General features: G+C 39.2%; 2 protein-coding genes and 1 pseudogene across 2 annotated transcripts in view; 1 reads left to right on the top strand and 2 right to left on the bottom strand.

The window, feature by feature from the left end:
* Window positions 1-6785, top strand: part of Mat2b (methionine adenosyltransferase 2B) — a 14295-nt gene extending 7510 nt beyond the window's left edge. Inside the window, exons 3-7 of the mRNA XM_010622237.3 lie at window positions 715-829; window positions 1004-1156; window positions 3177-3370; window positions 5446-5559; window positions 5896-6785. Of these exons, the coding sequence (XP_010620539.1) occupies window positions 715-829; window positions 1004-1156; window positions 3177-3370; window positions 5446-5559; window positions 5896-6066 (747 nt within the window). The 3' untranslated portion in view covers window positions 6067-6785. The remainder of the gene's footprint in view (window positions 1-714; window positions 830-1003; window positions 1157-3176; window positions 3371-5445; window positions 5560-5895) is intronic.
* A 327-nt stretch (window positions 6786-7112) lies between these two features.
* LOC104861001 lies at window positions 7113-14716 on the bottom strand. The gene is given in 5 exon segments (XM_010622321.3): window positions 7113-7485; window positions 7488-7551; window positions 7553-8030; window positions 11138-11243; window positions 14626-14716. Coding segments are annotated over 5 exon segments (855 nt in total). The 3' UTR covers window positions 7113-7369.
* Window positions 14717-15877: 1161 nt separating this feature from the next.
* Window positions 15878-17627, bottom strand: LOC104861000 (annotated as a pseudogene).
* Between the last annotated feature and the right edge of the window lie 474 nt (window positions 17628-18101).

Here is an 18101-nt window from a genome sequence, read left to right on the forward strand (position 1 = left end):
TTTTTATTTTTATTATTTTTTTTTTTTTGTGTGGTATCAGAAATGGAACTCAGGTCCTTGGGCTTGCGTTAAGTACCTGGCCCCACAACTTTTTATTTTTAAAATTTTGCAACAGGATCTCATCAATTGCCCAGTCTGGGCGTGAACTTGTAGTCCTGCATCATCAGCTGCCCAGAGTGCTGGGATTACAGATGTGTACCACCATGATCTTTCATATTAATTACAATATGGCAACTCTCTTCTTTCCAGATTGGGAAGTGAAACTTCTTTTGAACTGAAATAGTCCCCCAGCCCCCGATTTTGTTTAGGAATTACTAAATTGCTCTTTCATTTTCAAGACTTACATATATGTATTTCCAAGAACTTTGAATCTTGATGGGGAAAGCAAGTGTGACAGAACTATACTAAAAATCACTGCTGTGCACAGTGGTTCCTGCCTGAAGTCCCAGCTACGTGCAAAGCTGAGGCAGAATTGCAAGTTCAAGGCCAGTCCAGGCAATTTGGCAACAAACACCCTAAATAAAAAGAGCTGGGGATGTTGCTGCACACAAGGCTTTTGGTTCATTCCTTCATACTCCGTGTGGGGAGTATTCTTAGTTGAAGGAATGCTGATTTAAGAAACATTTTTTTCTGACTTCATTTTCTCTAGGAAAGCTGTAGTTCCTCTGTTTTATTCCATTTTGGGTTAAAAATACATCAATGTTTAACTTCCAGCCTCATGTCATAGTACATTGTGCAGCAGAGAGAAGACCAGATGTTGTGGAGAATCAGCCAGATGCTGCTTCTCAGCTTAATGTGGATGCTTCTGGGAATTTAGCAAAGGAAGCAGGTAATGATGACTTTATAAAATATTCATAAAATATTAAATAATCACTGAGATTTTGAAGGCTAAAGTTTTGTAGATAATTTAGAAGGGATTTGTTCATGTAGAACAAACTTTTCTAAGTTCCACTAAGAATAATAATGATGTGAAAATTTAATAGATTTTTTTTGTTGTTGTTAGCTGCAGTTGGAGCATTTCTCATCTACATTAGCTCAGATTATGTGTTTGATGGAACAAATCCACCTTACAGGGAGGAAGACATACCAGCTCCCCTAAATTTGTATGGCAAAACAAAATTGGAAGGAGAAAAGGCTGTTCTGGAGAATAATTTAGGTAAGACCCATTTTAGCCTCTGTTTTTGAGGGCAGGTTTTTAGTTAAATGTTTTTAATTGAAAAAGGCAATATAAATAAAGTTAGAAAACATAGTTGATAAAAAGGAAAGTAATTTTTAAGGTCCTTAAAGGATAAGTACTCTGGATTCTCAACTTTTTCCCTCTGCATTGTATATATACGCATCTTTGTATATAGAAAACAAATCCTATAGTGCTGATTTTTGTAATCTTTCAAAAAAAATGCAGCATAATTTCTCTTAGATTGAAGTATTCTGCTAGATTGAGGTATTCTCTTATGCTTGGTTTTTCATTTTTCCTATATTTGTGCATAAATATAACCCTGAAAAAAATTTTTAAAAAATTTAAAACAATGAAATTATAACAAATTATAACAATTTTTGAAAGAAATTTAAAAAAAAAGAATGGAAGCCCTCTTAATGCTGTCTCGAGGTAAGCATGAAATGTGGTTTTTGTATGGAAAAGGCCAAGATGCCTGCATGTGTTCGAGGGCCGTTTTGCTGCTGGTCCTCACATGACAGTAAAATGAGAGTAAGAAGGACGAGCTCCCTCGGTCAGACTGTTTCATAAATATGCCACTAATCCATCTAAGAAGGTGGGGACCCTACAACCTAAATATTTTTGAAGAAGATGCACATCCCAGTACTTTTGTACTGGTGATTAATTTTCCAGCATGGAAGTATGGAAGAGACACAGTATCTAAACTCTAGTAATAGTTTAATGTTTCCTTATCTAATAATTTAATTATAAAAGAAAATGTTTGTTTACTTGCATTTACAATGCCGGTTAAGCACAAGGGCCTGAGTTTGATTCACAGTATTAAAAAAAAAAAAACAAAATGCCAGTTATCCAAAGACTCTTATAACCTCTCAGCAGCAAGTACTATGGAATCTGAATTCTCAAAATTCCTTCATCATTGGTTCTAAGACAATGTAAATGAGAAAATTAAATAGCGTGGTTTTTCATACATGAAAAACTTGAAATGTAAATAAAGGCAGACCTTTTGGAAATGGAGAAAGGGAATTGGGATGTGTTATATTACCAGACACCCAAAGTTAAAGGGGAAGGCATTTATTTGGCTTACAGTTCATAGAAGTTTCAGTACATAATTGGCCAGCTCCAAGGCAGAGATGACAAACAGGCATGGCAGAGCAGAAACAGTGTGGCACACAGGCAGCAAGGTAAGGAGAGTAACAGTAACAAGAGAGTTAGCAGCGTCTCCCTGCCGCTTTTATTCAGACTACTTAGGCTGGTAGCACTGACACCCTTAATCCTAGTGCCTTTGAGCCTAGCTTTGCATCATTAATCAATTCCAGCTTCACATACTCTACATGAAGCCTGTGACCACATGAGGCTGTGGGGGGACATCTAGGCCCAAACCATAACGGGGGAAGAGGGAAAAAGAAAGTAGGGAGGGAGAGAGAATGGAAAGCGATCAAGATACACTACATACATGTAGCAGTTCCTCCCCAAAAATGTAATGTTACACATAAAATATCAATGGGTGTAAACACAAATGCCTCACGTATATTCAGCACTAAGTTTTGGCCTGTTTGTTTTATATGTATACTTTTGCCAAACCTTTTAAATATAACCCCAAAATATTTCAAGAATGTTACAGTGTAGTTATCACATGCAGGAAATTTAACATTAACATGGCATTGTCATCAAATATATAGTCTGTATGGGAATTTTTCCATTTGTCCCCCCATATTCTTTATTGCTTTTATTAGGATTATCCATTGCATCTAGTTGCCATGATATGTCTTATTTTTGACAATTATGTTAATGTAGGCATTGTATCTAAAAGTATCCCTGTTGATGGAACATACTTTAAAAATAGTCAAGGTCATATTTATTAATTTGGCACCATAGGTGAACTGTGTTATTTTGGCATATTTTTATTAACAGGCAGGGTTTGTACTTTGATACTGTTTCGTATACTACCAAAACTTATGAAAGAACCATTCAGCTTTAAAATTCTGCATGTGTTTATCTCTAGGAGCTGCTGTTTTGAGAATTCCTGTTCTATATGGGGAGGTTGAAAAGCTTGAAGAAAGTGCTGTAAGTGTTATGTTTGATAAAGTGCAGTTCAGCAACAAGTCAGCAAACATGGACCACTGGCAGCAGAGGTTTCCCACTCATGTCAAAGATGTAGCCTGTGTGTGTCGACAGCTGGCAGAGAAGAGGATGCTGGTAAGAAAGACTCTTTGGAAGGGAAGGTCTTAATTTCCATTGTGGTAAAGGCCCATTTTTATATCTAAACTTGGAGTGTTTCAGAGGGAGACTAAAAATTTATAGGGAGTAGACTATATTCATGAAGAATGAAAATAATTAGGCTCTTGTGTTTGCATTTGTTTGTTGCATACTACAGGTTTTATTACAGGGTAAAGACACCTTATATGTGCTCTCTAGGAAAGAAATGCATCAGCTAATACCTTTTAAGTTTTATTAATTTATTTATCTATTTATTTTTGGTTTTTGAGACAGGGTCTCACTATGTAGTTGAGACTGACCTGACAAATCACTGTGTAGCCCAGGTGGTCTTGAATTTGCAGCAATCCTTCTGCCTCAGCCTGCAGAGTGCTGGGAATTACAGGTGTGTGCCATCACGCCTGGCTTTAAGATTTGTTTTTCTGATTAAGTTACGCATAGTGCCAAACAAGAATATAGGAATTTTTCACTTTAGCCACAATTAATATGAGGCGTGATAAAATATGGTGAATGTTTAAAAGTTTTATTTCAACAAATTGCATTGCTATTGGTCTCACCTTAAAATACTCCTTGTTTTGAACACTTATTCCTGTGCTATTGTCCCTTTCTGAAGTAGTTCTCAAGTCCCCTTTCATCGATATATTAATTCAGCTTCTTTGATGTCCTGAAACAATTCAAAACTTATATGTTTTGTGATGATTTTGAATTTTGGGACGTCCCACTGTGCCAGATCCGTTTTGTAAGGTGGATTGAAGACATACCATAATGTGTTTTTTTTGTTTTTGTTTTTGTTTTCGTACTGGGGATCAAACTCAGGACCTTGTGCTTGTGAGGCGGTGGCACCACTGAGCTAAATCCCCAGCCCAGCACCACAATGTTTTTACAAGCCCATCTTTCCATTGGATGGCACTTGGTGGCATTTGTGATCGCACCTGGTAAAGACACTCAAGAAAGGATTCCAAGCACTGCTTCAGAAAATGGCAAGAATGATGGGTGAAGTGTGTTCATAGTAAGGGAGGAAGTATTTTGAGAAGGATTAATGGCAATTTCTCTTTTACTATAATTAAAAAATTGTACATTTTGATCACCCTTTGGATTTTTTAAAAAAGATATTTCTATAGTAGTTAATTTTAAACATTTCATGCGCCGGGGATTTAGCTCAGCAGTTCATTGGTGGGCTGCCTTGCAAGCGCAAGGACCCGAGTTCAAGCCCCTGTCCCCCTCCCCCCCAAAAAATTTCAGCAAGTAGGCACTAAGTAGAGTATCTGTAAGATTAGGTACTGATTTAGAGTATTAATAAATTGTTTTTTGGGGAGGTACCTGGGATCAAATGCAGGATCTCACACTTGCCAGGCAAGTACTGTTCTGCTGAGCTACATCTCTAGTGCCCCCCCCATAAGTTTCTTAATACATAATTTTTTTTTTTTTTTTTGGTATTGGGAATCAAACTCAGGACCTTGTGCTTGCCAAGCACACAAAAATTTGCTTATTATACCTTTAGTTTATTTTGAAAAATGGTTCCATTAAGTTTTGTTTTTGGCTTAGGATAATTCAAAATACTCATTGGATTGTTTCCATAAAAATCTTTATAATCATTGTTAGGATTCCCACCAATTAAATGCAAATGGATCTTTTTATATTTCTGCTTTAAACATTTTTGTAAGGCTAAATTCTAGTTGCTGCTTTTTATGTTTGGCTGGGAACTATTTTTAGGAATTTCTTATATTTTGTGGATAGTCTTCCAAAATAGGACAGTTGCTTCATAGTTCTTTGACCTTTTATTGGGTATGTATGTATGCATTTATTTATTTATTTATTTGGTTTTTTGAGACAGGGTCTCACTATGTAGTTGAGACTGACTTGGAACTCACTATGTAGCCCAGGTTGGTCTGGAGTTCACAGTGATTCTCCTGCCTCTGCCTCCCAAGTGCTGGGATTACAGGTGTGCACCACCACGCCTGACCTTCTGACCTTTTGGATTAGTTTATTGTTAAACCTATCCTCCCACTAAACTCAAAAATTTGAAACTATTGAATTTTTTGTGACCTTGTTCTTAGGATCCATCAATTAAGGGAACATTCCACTGGTCTGGCAATGAGCAGATGACTAAGTATGAAATGGCGTGTGCAATCGCAGATGCTTTCAACCTCCCCAGCAGTCACTTAAGACCTGTAAGTTCATGGCATTTGAAACTTGGCTTCTTGAAAGTCCAGGTTCTTGTGTGTATATCATTGATAGTATTTTTTCGATATTGGATATATTAGATAACATCCCTTCTCAGCACTAATCAATGTGAAATATGTTGTAAACTTTCTAAACTGTTGGTCTGTAGCGAAGTCTATAAATTCTGAAGATTTAGAAAATATACTGTCTTGATGGTGGCAGACATTTCCCAGGGATGTTTAAATCAGGTTTCTTACGCTAAGGGCAAAATGAAATAAAGATATAGTCTCAAGATATGACTCTTTGTTCACTTGTCTTTTTTTTGTTTGTATTTTTCTTTAAAGATTACTGACAGTCCTGTCATAGGAGCACAACGACCAAGAAATGCTCAGCTTGACTGCTCCAAGTTGGAGACCTTGGGCATTGGCCAGCGAACACCATTTCGAATTGGAATTAAAGAATCACTCTGGCCTTTCCTCATTGATAAGAGATGGAGACAGACAGTTTTTCATTAGTTTGTGTGTATTTGTGGTTTTTTTGTTTTAATGAAAAGTATGGTATGTGGCACTTTTTAAAGAAAAGGAAATAGTTTTGTATGAGTATTCTTCAGTTATGACTCAGTTTTTCAGGTAAATGATGCTCTTGCACTAGTGAAATTATATGCAGAAACTTAAAGGGCATTGATGCCTTGTTCGCATTAATGATTTTTCTCTTTATCATTTTTTTTCTGGCTTGTGGTTCAAATAAAGTTAAGATTGTTAAATATCTGAGAGCCAGGATGAAACATCTGCTGTAAACTTATTTTGGATGAAATGCATTGTTCACTCCTACAACTTTCATGTTTTCAGGGTTTTTTTTTTTTTGCAGCTGTTGACTATTGTATGTTGATTATTTTTAAGTGTGAAATTGTAATAAAATCATTGTTCATTATTTGCTTGAGCTCAGATCAAATGTTTGAAGAAAGAAACTTTATTTTTGCAACTTAAGTATAGTTTTTATGCTTGAGATAGTTCAACATGTTATGTATAGCAGAACTTCTGCAGCCTGATGCCTCCTGCTTTTGTAGCAGTATATGTTAAGCACTCGAGGGTGTGTATGTGTATTTTTAAAATATAAATATATAACTGTCCTTTTCATTCCATGTTGCTAAGTGATATTTCATATGTGGTTATAATAATGGCCCTTGTTAGTCTTGACTGCTCATGAATAATAAATATGTTCTGTTGGCATGTAATCATTGGTTTCCTTGTATTTAGTTATCCTTTTAAATGGAAGGAATAATTATCTAATTCTTTTTTGATACGTTGAATTATTATTTATTTATTTATTTATTTATTTATTTTTCTGTACTGGGCATCAAACACAGGGGTGATTTAGCACTGTGCTATGTCCCCAGTCCTTTTTTTTTAAATTTCAAGACAGTCTAAATTGGACTCAGTTGGCAATCTTCATGCTGTCAGCCTCTCCAGTAGCTGAGATTACAGGTGTGTGCTACCACACTTGGTTTCCTTCATTAATTAAAAAAAACAATTCTTGTGACATCTAATGCATGGGAAAAAATGGTTGACGTATGTTGGAGTAAAAGCACAAAAAAATTAAGATGGATGACGCACCACTTGAAATTGAGTAATACTTTATCTACTTGTAACAACTGATCATCTAAAAAGTATATAATCTTGTGATACCTTTACATAGAATGTTCCTTCTGCAGAATGTAGAGTATACTGCATAATAGGTGACTCTAGTCTGTGCGTGGCGGGTGGGTGTGGTGCCTTTATTGGCTACAGGAGGGGGCTGAAACGGGAAGGGTGAGCCGGATCAATGCTGGGCCCGCCACGCTTCCGGGCTTGTGATAGAGGACTCACTCCAGTAGTGGCTGATCTTCTCCGGCTTGATCTGCATGTGGTAGAAGCGTCCATCGTAGACCTCGAGATGCCCACCATCTCGGGCAGGATGAACCTGTCCCGAAGGTATGTCCTCACCTCTGGCTTCTCCAGCAGAGTACGGCGCCTCCTTGGCTTTACACAGGCACTTATGCTGCTTCTGCCGCCTCTGCCAAGCGTTATAGATCTGCATCAGCTGTTTGTAGGACACAGCCAGCAGCTGGTAGAAGTCCCCGCCTCTGTAGGTAAGCTTCCGGGGGGCACGCTGCTGCTTCGGCCTCACTTCCGCCTGCGCGGCTCTGTGGTGAGTGAGAGCCCGAGACCCTAGCCGGGCCGACGGAAGCCCGCAGGCACACACTACCCCTAGGCCTTCGCGGGGAGGCTCCTGGGACTTGGGCAATCGGGTCTCGGCCCCGGCGGTGGGGTCCCGGGTCCAGGAGGCCTTCCCTGTACTGTGTCGTCTGGAGAACCCCCGTGCTGGCCCCTGGAGCCCACCAGCGGCGACGGAGGGTGGAAGTGGACCACAACTGTGGGCCTGACCCCGGTCCCCAGCGGAGGCTGGAGCTCCGGGACGCTGGAGCGGCCTGCCACAGAACCTGCGTTACGCAGCGCTCCAGGTGACCTTACCGTGGAACCTTTAGGTCCTAATAAGGAATTCACACGGGTGGAGTGCATGATTTGGTATCCTTTATTCAGGGTCCAGCGCAGATACTCTGATTTCACTTTTGAAATATTTTCCCACAATATGCTTTTATTCTCACTGGACTCAGTATTTGTAATTTGCTAATTTACTGAGGATTAGAGTGGGTCAGATTTGTGTAATTTGGTTAAATTAACAATTGTGGAATTAACCAGGGAATATTTACTTTTATTGAATTACCCTGGACTCATGAAATAGTGAGGCTTGGTAACCTTTTAAAAAATATTTCCTGAGTGCTTCTAAGACTAGCGACATGACATTTGGGTTTGACAGCCACTGAATTAAAGCATGCTGGGTTTTACTTGCTACCATTCATGTAGTACAATGTTGAACAATTTCAGAAAGTAAAACCCCTTTTTCTCATTTTTTTTTCTCATTCTTTTCTAACTGCCTCTTTTCCATCTTTGCAAGAAACCAGTGTTGATCAGTTCCTTGCTTTTATTTCTAGACACACAATGGTGCCTAGGTTCACAAACAATTATTTCTATAATTCTGGTCAAAAACCAAATTGGGTGAGAACTGAATCAAATTTCACCATAAGGTCCATGTTGAACCTACACATTGAATTGGATTTGGTTTTCATCCAATTCTTTTTGCAATCAAGATTGTGGAAAGAATTAATTTTGTTAAGTGAGGTGCCACTGTACTCTGAATATTTTAGAATATGCTCTTTCCACGTGTGGTGGTGTGCACCTGTAATTCCACCACTTCGGATGCTGAGGCAGGAAGATTACCATGAGTTCAAGGCCAGCCTGGGCTATGGAGTGAGTTCAGCTGAACTGCATATTGAGGCCCTGTGTCAGAAAAAAAATGCTGCTGTAGCATATGAATATGTATTTATACTTTTCACCACTCTTCTTTGCTCACAGAGTAGCATAATATTTTTGATTTTTTTTTTTTTTTTTGAGATATGATCTCATTATGTAGTTCAGACTGGCTTTGAACTCACTATGGAGCTAACGATGGCCTTGAACGCACAGTGATTCTCTTGGTACAGCCTCTTGAGTGCTTGGATTACAGGCATGTGCCACCAGGGCCAGCTCTTTAATACACATTATTATGTACTTTTTTTTTTTTTTTCCAGCTGAAATTTGTTCTCTGTTCCAAAGGTTGCCTTTTTGTTTTTTTTGGTACTGGAGATTGAACTCAGGACCTTGTACTTGCTAGGTAGGTGTAGTGCCGCTGAGCTAAATGTCCTGCCCTAAAGATTGTCTTTTTACACTTGATCTTAGCCAAAAGGCGAGAAGATCGTTTTTTTTTTTTTAAACTATGGATTTTGAAATTTCATTTTTAGAAAAAAGTTGTTCTGAGTACATAAATCATGCCTTGCGGCAGATAAGAAGCTGAGAGCAAAAGGAGGAATGGGGGAGGGAGATACTTTACTTCCTGGTGGGTCACCTTCCCACTGCCTGGCCTCTGACCGTATCCCACTTCCTAATAACCAGTCAGCTATGAATCTTAATCTCTTAATATAATCCTCTGAAAGCCCACCTCAGTGGATGCGGCTTTGGGGGACATCTAGATGTAAGCTCTAACACTTAGTGTATATACTTAAGAGTATGTTTTCTGAACCTAAGAGTATACTCCTGTATAATGCATGAGATAACAAAATCAAGAAATTAGTTTTTCTTTCATATGAATTTATAGATTTCAGATGTCATCACTTGTCCCACTGATGTCCTTTGTAGCTGTGGTCATCCCAGAATTTTTTTTTTTTTTTCTTTGAAACGGTGTCTTAGTATGTAGTTCAGGCTGGCCTTGAACTCGTGATTATCCTTCTTCCTCAGCTTCGCAAGTGCTGTGTTGACAGGTGTGTGAACTCATACCCAGCCAGAATTCTTGAAATTCGTTACCATGCTGTTTTATATTCAATCTGGAAGAGTTCCTCAGTATTTGTGTATGTGTGTGTGTGTGTGTGTGTGTGTGTGTGTGTGTGTGTGTGTATGTTACTGGAGATAGAATCTAAGTCCTTCACATTGAGCTACATCTTTAGTCCTTATTTATTTATTTATTTAATTATTTATTTAATTATTTGAGACAGTGTCACACTATGTAGCTCAGGCCTGTCTCGAACACCCAGCAATCCTCCTGCCTCAGCCTCCCAAGTGCTGGGATTACAGGTGTGTGCCACCATGCCCAGTTCCGTAGTCCTTTTTTAGAATTTTTCTTATTTTGAGACAGTCTTGCTAAGGTGCCTGAGCTGCTGCCTCAGCCTCCCAGGGTTCTGGGATTACCTGTGTGTGCCACCTTCCTGACCTTTTTGTGTTTAATCTTGACATCTTTTGATATTTCTATTTGTATATAAGCCAAAAAGTTCACATACTATATTGTTACATGGGGTTTTTCCCCATTCTCTCCGTATTTGTACCTCCGAACAGAAACCTAGTGCATATTTTTCTCATTGTATTACTCATATGCCCTGTTCATATCCTGATCACAGCCGCGTCCTGATTCTCTTATCATATGGACCTCCACAAACCAGCAGAGCATTCCTGGACACGGTTCTTGTCCCTTCCATTATTGACTCTGGATCATTGAACTTGGTCAAGGAGCCCCCACCCCAGAGTCCTCAGGACACTGCACTAACAGCCACACATTGTGTTCCACAGAGCACTAATGCAGGAGTTAGGCATTCTCTTTGGGCAACATTTATTGCATTGCATCAATCAGTGAACAACAGTTTATATAAAACAGTATATTTCTGGTATGCTATAAGTTGTATATAATCTCTTTTTTTTTTTTTTTTTTTTTTTTCCTGTACAGGGTATCGAATTCAGGATCTCAGGCTTGCCAGGTAGGCACTGTGCCACTGAGCTAACCCCCAAGCAGTTGTGTATAATCTTTAGGGTGTGCTTTTAATGAGTTCAGTGTGTAAAACATTCAAGTTTATGTGATTTTATTTTTTTATTATTGAAGTTGGGTCCTTGCGCTTGCAAGGCAGGCCACCGAACTGCTGAGCTAAATCCCCGGCCCTATGAGATATTATACCATGTATCCACTTACAAGTTTATATCTAAGTGCTGTAGGCCCCAGATGTAAAAATTGGTAAAGATCTTTCCAAAATAGAGAAGCAGCTTGAGATGGCCAGCCTGGACTGCATAGTGAGAGCCTATATCAAAAAGCCACAAATAAAAACCAGTATGGCAGTAGGTTTTAATGTTAGTGTAATCTCTAGTCAAGGCTTTTTTTTTTTTTACTTAAAGTTTTTTGCTTTTGTATTTTTTACTTGAAGGCAAACTAATGTATAGTGAAAAGAAACAAAATCTGGTTTTCATAATGATTTCCCTAGGTACTAGTAGGAAATGTGTTATCTTTGTGTTACTATAACAAAATACTTGATGTGGTTTACTTTGGAAGAGAAGAATTATGTTTTGGCTTAATATTCTGGAGTTGGCTGTGAGAGATCAAGTGGCTCCACTGCTTTGGGCTTCTGGTGAGGTGAGCAGACCAGGAGACAGGTTGTGGCTTACACGAGACAGAAGAGCAAGGATGGGAGGAGATGGGTGGTCCCGATCCCCTTTAAGGGCAAATCCTCATTGACCTACGAATCTTTCCTATCACGTCTGAGTGGTACTACCCTCGCTCTCAGGATTCATTCAGTAATCAAACTATAGCAATAAATTACCTTTCTGATCTTCACTCCTTTTCATGGTCAAGTGAAAGGAATATCTGCTTTTCCACAGATCTGTTGTGGAAATGACTAGAACAGAGTATTTGCAAATGTAGCTCTGGATTTATCAAATGCCTTAGCACATTTTGAGGGCAGGGTGCTGTACTTGTTACTATCATTATATCCTTTCAGTCATAAAACACGTTAGGAGTTTCAAGAATAAGATTACTAGTGGTTTTTCTAACTTTAAAAACAATTTCCAAGCCGGGCATGGTGGCGCACACCTGTAATCCCAGCACTCACGAAGCTGAGGTAGGAGGATCACTGAGTTTTGAGGCCAGGCTCTTCTGCTACGTAGTGAATTCAAGGCCAGCCTTCACTTCAAGGTCAGATCCTGTCTCAAAAAAATAAGTAACTAAATAAAAACAATATCCAGACTCTGCAATAAGCATATTTGTAATATTCTAAGAATGAATTTTTAAAGTTTTCATAGAAGATAAATATTTTTGTCATGTGTTTTGTCTAACAACTTCTGAAGTTGCTTTCTGTATTTTGCCACACACAGATGGCCAAATATTTAAATTTCGCTGCAAGGTGTGCTATACAACCTGTAATCTCAGCACTTGGGAAGCAGGGGTATTGTGAGTTTAAGGCCTGGGCCACATATACTGAGCTACATAATAAGACTCTCTTTCAAGAAACCAGCCAAACAAAAACTTGAATTTATGTGCATGTAACTGGAAATCGACACATTCAAATTCAAATATGTACTTAGGAATGATTTATATCAAAAGATAGCCATGAAATTAGCCTAATCTACAATTGTTTTGCTTTCTGTAGCATCCATTTTGATCCTAATTTGTAGCATGTATACATACTATATATTATTGGACAACTCCACTTTTTTCCTAGTTATAATAAAAAAATAATGTTTCTTTTGAAATACAAGTTTGATTTTAAAGGCTTCAGGATGTTTTATTGAGAGGTGCTAAAACTTACCCAGGCTGGGTAAGCACTTTAACGTGTTGAAGGGGTCTATCATGTTTCTTATACAATCACCCCCCCACTCCAGTTTTATGTGCTTACTCCATCATAGGCCTTCTACAGGTTGAAAAAGTGATGATGGTTCTGGTCTTTATAAATGTTTTTCAGTAGTTAGAACTTACCCTAAAATTAGAGGACTAGGATAAATAAGGGTAAAAAAATACATGCTCTGAAATGACGCCACGATTTATCTCGTTGGATGGCCTGTCTCTGGGCAGCATGAGGGATTATTATCATTCATAATGTCATTGCAAAAGCTCTTAATTTTTCCTGATGACCCATTGTGGATCCATCATCCATGATCCACATAAATCTGCCAAACTTTGACAGTCTCTGGCTGCAGATTTGTTTATCAGGTCCAGGTTATTTATTTTATTGAAAATCTTGAAGAGTTTTAATAAGATGTGAATTGTGGTGAATAAATGGATCTTATTGCAATCTTAGATTTTTAAAGTTTTTAGTTGGGAAAAGAATCACATTAAAAAACCTAAAACATAAATATAAATCAAAGAATACTCGAGTACCTGTCACTCAGGATAAGAAGTAGAAATAGCTTTCTACTGTATTTTCCCCCTATTGTGCCTGTATTAGGGTTTCCCAGAGAAACACACAATGTGTATGTGTGTGTGTGTGTAAGTAAAGATTCTTATTATAAAGAACTGGCTCATATAAATATGGAAGCTGGTAGGTTTCAGATGTGTATGGTGGACCAGCAGCATAGATAGAGACCTATGGGTGCTAGCAGTCCAGCTTGAGCAAAGGGCTGATGTTGCAGGTGCAGTCTGAAGGCAGTCTGCTGACGCAGGCCGGCCTTTATTTACTCAGGCCTTCATCTGATTAGATGAGGCCCACCCACATTATGGAGGGTAAACGACTTTACTCAAAGTCCACTGCTGTAAATGTAAATGTTCAAAACACCCTCACAGCAGCACCCAGAATAAGTTCGACCAAATACTTGGGCACCCCTTTGCCCAGGCAAGTGGTCAGATAAAACATGTTAGCCATTATGGTGTCAGATTTCTTTCTAGAGGTAACCATTTCCACTCCTCCTCTTGTTTTTACTTTTGAAAAAATGTGGTAAAATATACATAGCCATTACCGTCTTAACCGTTTTGAAATGTATATTTCAGTGGGGTTAACTACATTCACACCATTATGCAATCGATTGCCACAACTCTTAATCTTTGCAAAAGTGAAATTCATTAAGAACTCTCGGGCCAGGGATTTAGCTCAGTGGTTCTGCTGTCTGCCTTGCAAGCGCAAGGACCAGAGTTTGATCCCCGGTACCAAAAAAAAAAAAAAAAAAAAAAAAAGAACTCTCCCTTACCCTTCTCCCACTCCCCTGACATCTTCCGGTCTTCTGTCTCCATGAATGTGCTCTAGATACCTCATCAAAGTGGGATCATTCAGTATTTAACTTTGTATGACTGAGGTATTTCACTTAGCGTAAAGTCCTCAAGGTCCTTCCACGTTGCAGCATATGTCATAATTTCTTAACTTTTTATGTTATTCTTTGTGTTGCTTTTGTGAACCATGCAGTACTGAGCTGCCTCCCCAGGCCATTCATTTATTCATTCATTCAGAGACATGGTCTTGCTAAGTTGCCCAGGCTGGCTTTGAACTTGTGATTCTTCTGCCTCAGGCTCCCAACTGGCTGGGATTACAGGTGTGTGCCCCTGCGCCCAGCTTCACCTTTTTAATATGGAATCATAGTCTATGTGTCACATTTTGTTTATCAGTCTGTTAATGAACATTTGTGTTGCTTATATTATACCTCTTGGCTCTTGTGAATAATGTTGCAATGAACATGAATGGCAAATATTTCTTTGAGACTTGCCTTCTAGTTCTTTTGGTAAACGCCTGAAGCAGAGTTTTTGGATCTTACAATAATTCTGTTTTTGATTTTTTGTGAAGTTGTCGTATTCCATAGTGGCTGTACCATTTTACTTCCTCACCGGAGGTCGCTCAGGTTCTAGTTTTTTCTCATGCTCGTCAGCTATTCTAATGGGTATAAGGTGGAACCCTGACTTTTGTATTATCTTCACAGTTATTTACAAATAACTGTATATTATTTACAGTTGAAAAATAGGTAGCAGCACACACCTCACCAGAGAAAGAAGGGGCAGCATTTCCACTGCTAAGAAACAGTGCTGGAAAGATTAACTGAATGTCTCTGGCTTCAGCTTTCCTGACACTTTGCCGAGTACTTGGGGCTCACTGGGAAAGGACCTGAATGAGTTTTAGGAAGACTGGGCCTTCTGCACGATAATATTTTGTGAAGGGACTGTGTGGTCAGTAAGAATGTTGTAAGGGGTGCTCTGTTGCTCTGTGTTTTCTGCTTTTAAGTTAATTTGCGTATCTGGCTTTTGGGAAAAATAAGTCTCCTCATCTCCTTTTGGATTCTTGGCATGGAGAACAGAGCCAGAACAGAGAACAAGGTGGACCAGGAGCATTTGGCACACTCAAGTTTAAAACAACCACAAAAAAGTAGTACAGTTTCAAAAGCCCTTGACATTCTCTTTAGTCATTTTGCTCCACTGTGGACTTGTGTTGTATTTCTGGTCTCCCTGCACAGTTGTCTCAAATTTTCCTTTGTCTCTCCTGTGTTGTGTCTCCTTTAACCTCAACTTAATTTTTCTCACTTTCAGTGCTTTCCAGTTTTGGTTGCACATTCTTTTTTGTTTGTTTTTGCAGTACTTGGGATTGAATTCAGGACCTTGTGCTTGCAAGGCAGGCGCAGTGCCACTGAGCTAATCCCCTGCCTTGTTTTTTTTTTCCCCCAAGGAATATTTAATAAACAAGGTAGAACATATAACTTTATGTTGATACAGTTAAAAGAAAACCACTTGTTTTCTGGGTAAAGAGGACCTGCTTTTTGTGCATACTTTCGGTGCAACTAAAAAGTACTGTAATTAGAATTCCACAGCATCAAAATTTGAATAGATGCCAAGGGTTCTCTCCTTTTATTCATGTGGAAAAAGAAAATTCCTTTGAAAATCATTTGAGGCTTGGACAAAAATTCCACAACTCTGTTCCTCAGGATCATCCTGTAATCTTCAGGATTCAGGTGATACCAGGGAGGCTTCCGTTCAGCTTTTCAGAGAGGACATTCCACCCCGCAGGATCTTGTTGACCAAGAGTATATTTGTGGCAGTCGGAGTGACGAAGCAGCTGTTTCTTCACAACAGTTATCCCACATGCCTACTTCTGCAGCTACGCCTGGCTCACCTGTGCTCATGGGCCACACCCACAAATTCACCTGACTCTGTATGCTCTACTTGAATTTTATCTGTTTCCTGAAGGTCAAAGCTGGAGTTCTGAGCAAGGACCTCGGGAATAATGAGCAACTGACCAAACATGTGGACTCCGAGCTGGGCCTGGCCTTTGACTCTCTCCTTGTGTTTAATCAGCGCTTGTTCCATCGCCCTTTCTACCGCACCAGCACCGGTAACCAGTAAGACATTGTCGATAGTGTTTTTGACAGCCCTCAAGCCATCTCTCATTGCATCCTTGATTTGAGTGAGGGGGTGCTCACATGGTCCTTTGACCAGTCATGTGACAGTGAGGATCGTTACATTTCTCAGTACTTCTCCCAAAGCATACTCATAAACTGGTCCTGCATGTCCCAGAAAGTCAGAATTTAGGTCATTAAAGGAATTTAGAGCCACCCCACCACAAGCAAGAGTCAGCCTCTCCATATTTCTCCTTGTAGCCCTTTGCAGAGCTACTGTGCCTTCTTTTGCAAGAGTATCCAAGGAAAATAATCAATTCATTTTTGATTAGTAATAACAAATCCTCTATTTGAATCACCATTGCCTTTTTTTTTTCCTGGTATTGGGGATGAAACTCAGGACCTTGTTTTGCAAGGCAGAACCTTGTGCTTGCAATGCAGGCATGGTACCACTGAGCTAAATCCCTGGCCCAAGTTCTACCATTTTTTAAAAACTCTATCTTCATTTAATTTTCCTTCAGATCTTACTAGTTTTTCCTCTGTCTTCTGCACTCTTGTAGAAAAAGCCAGAATTTACTTCTGTTTTCTCATATTCCAAGGAGAAATTGCACATGACGATGCACACATTTTGCATTTCTGGGCACCATGGTCCAAAACAAGCCCTGTGATTAAGCTTGTATCAATTTCAGATTTATGTTTCATTTGCATGATTTTAACCGAGAACAGGTCAATAGGTTCATCTTTTTTTTTTTTCTAATGGCCAAAATGGAATCTACTACAGCCTCTGTTAGGAAATCTGCAAGTTCAGCATGAACTTTAGTACATAGAAATGTTCTGGCTTCATCTGTGTTTCCCTGTTCATCTCTCTCCTTACTTTGACTTGTTCCCAAAACTGCAGAGCCTTTTCCTGTGCAGCTTCTAGACCTTCAGTAATTCTGGCATAAAGATCCTCAGAGATCTGCCTGTTTCAGCAGCTCTCCGATGTTAAGGACATTGGAAGTAGTACCACGACCAGTTGTATCATCTGGAGCTGCTGCTACTTTTGCTATTAAATGTTGAATTTGCATTTCGTGAAGTGGCACACTGCCATCTTTAGTATGCTTGATGTGTCCAGTGCTAGAAATGAACACCTTCATGGTGCCTTTAGGCCCCAAGTTGGTCCTCAGCACATGCTGCAGTCCCCAAGCCATACCGATTTTAGCTGCCAGCAGTGCCTGTGTGTGGGCCCCGTCAGCTTTGGGGCTCGAAGTCTTCCCTACCATCACTGCCCAGCTGAGGAAGAGCAGTAGAAAGGTAGGCAGCTCTGGCTTAGTGTGGCCGGGAAGTTCTGTGTGTGTTTCTGGTTGCACATTCTTGAGTAGCTTCCTGAGAAAGGATTTGTAAAACATAGTTGTGAAGACTTTTTGTTTGTTTTATTTAGCAAAATATTTGTTGATGCATTTTAAATATACATTAATAAATCACTATAAGGAATTTGTACGCAGTATTCTCTTTTTTTCCCCCACCCCCCATATACAAAAGCTTCATTTCCATGTTTTCCTTTGCATTTTCTCTTTTTTTGGTCCCTTCTTTCCTTACCCATTCCTCCCTTGTTTCCATTCTCATTTGAACATTTTCTTCCCATTTCCCAGTGTCTACATTTTAGGCCTTATTTCCACTTTCAGTTTGTCACACCAGAGAAACAATGTGGTCCTTTTTTTTTTAAACTATGTGTTCAATTGATTTCATTTAAGAGTATGGTTTCCAGATGCATCCATTTAGCTATAAATGTTTCAAGCATGCCCTTCTTTATGGCAAAGTAGTACTCCATTGCAGAAAAAAAAGCATCTTTATCCATTTATCAGCTGATGGAAATTTGGGCT

Source organism: Fukomys damarensis, unplaced genomic scaffold, assembly GCF_012274545.1.
Source record: "Fukomys damarensis isolate Sample0158 unplaced genomic scaffold, DMR_v1.0_HiC HiC_scaffold_9, whole genome shotgun sequence".
Lineage (NCBI taxonomy): Eukaryota > Metazoa > Chordata > Mammalia > Rodentia > Bathyergidae > Fukomys > Fukomys damarensis.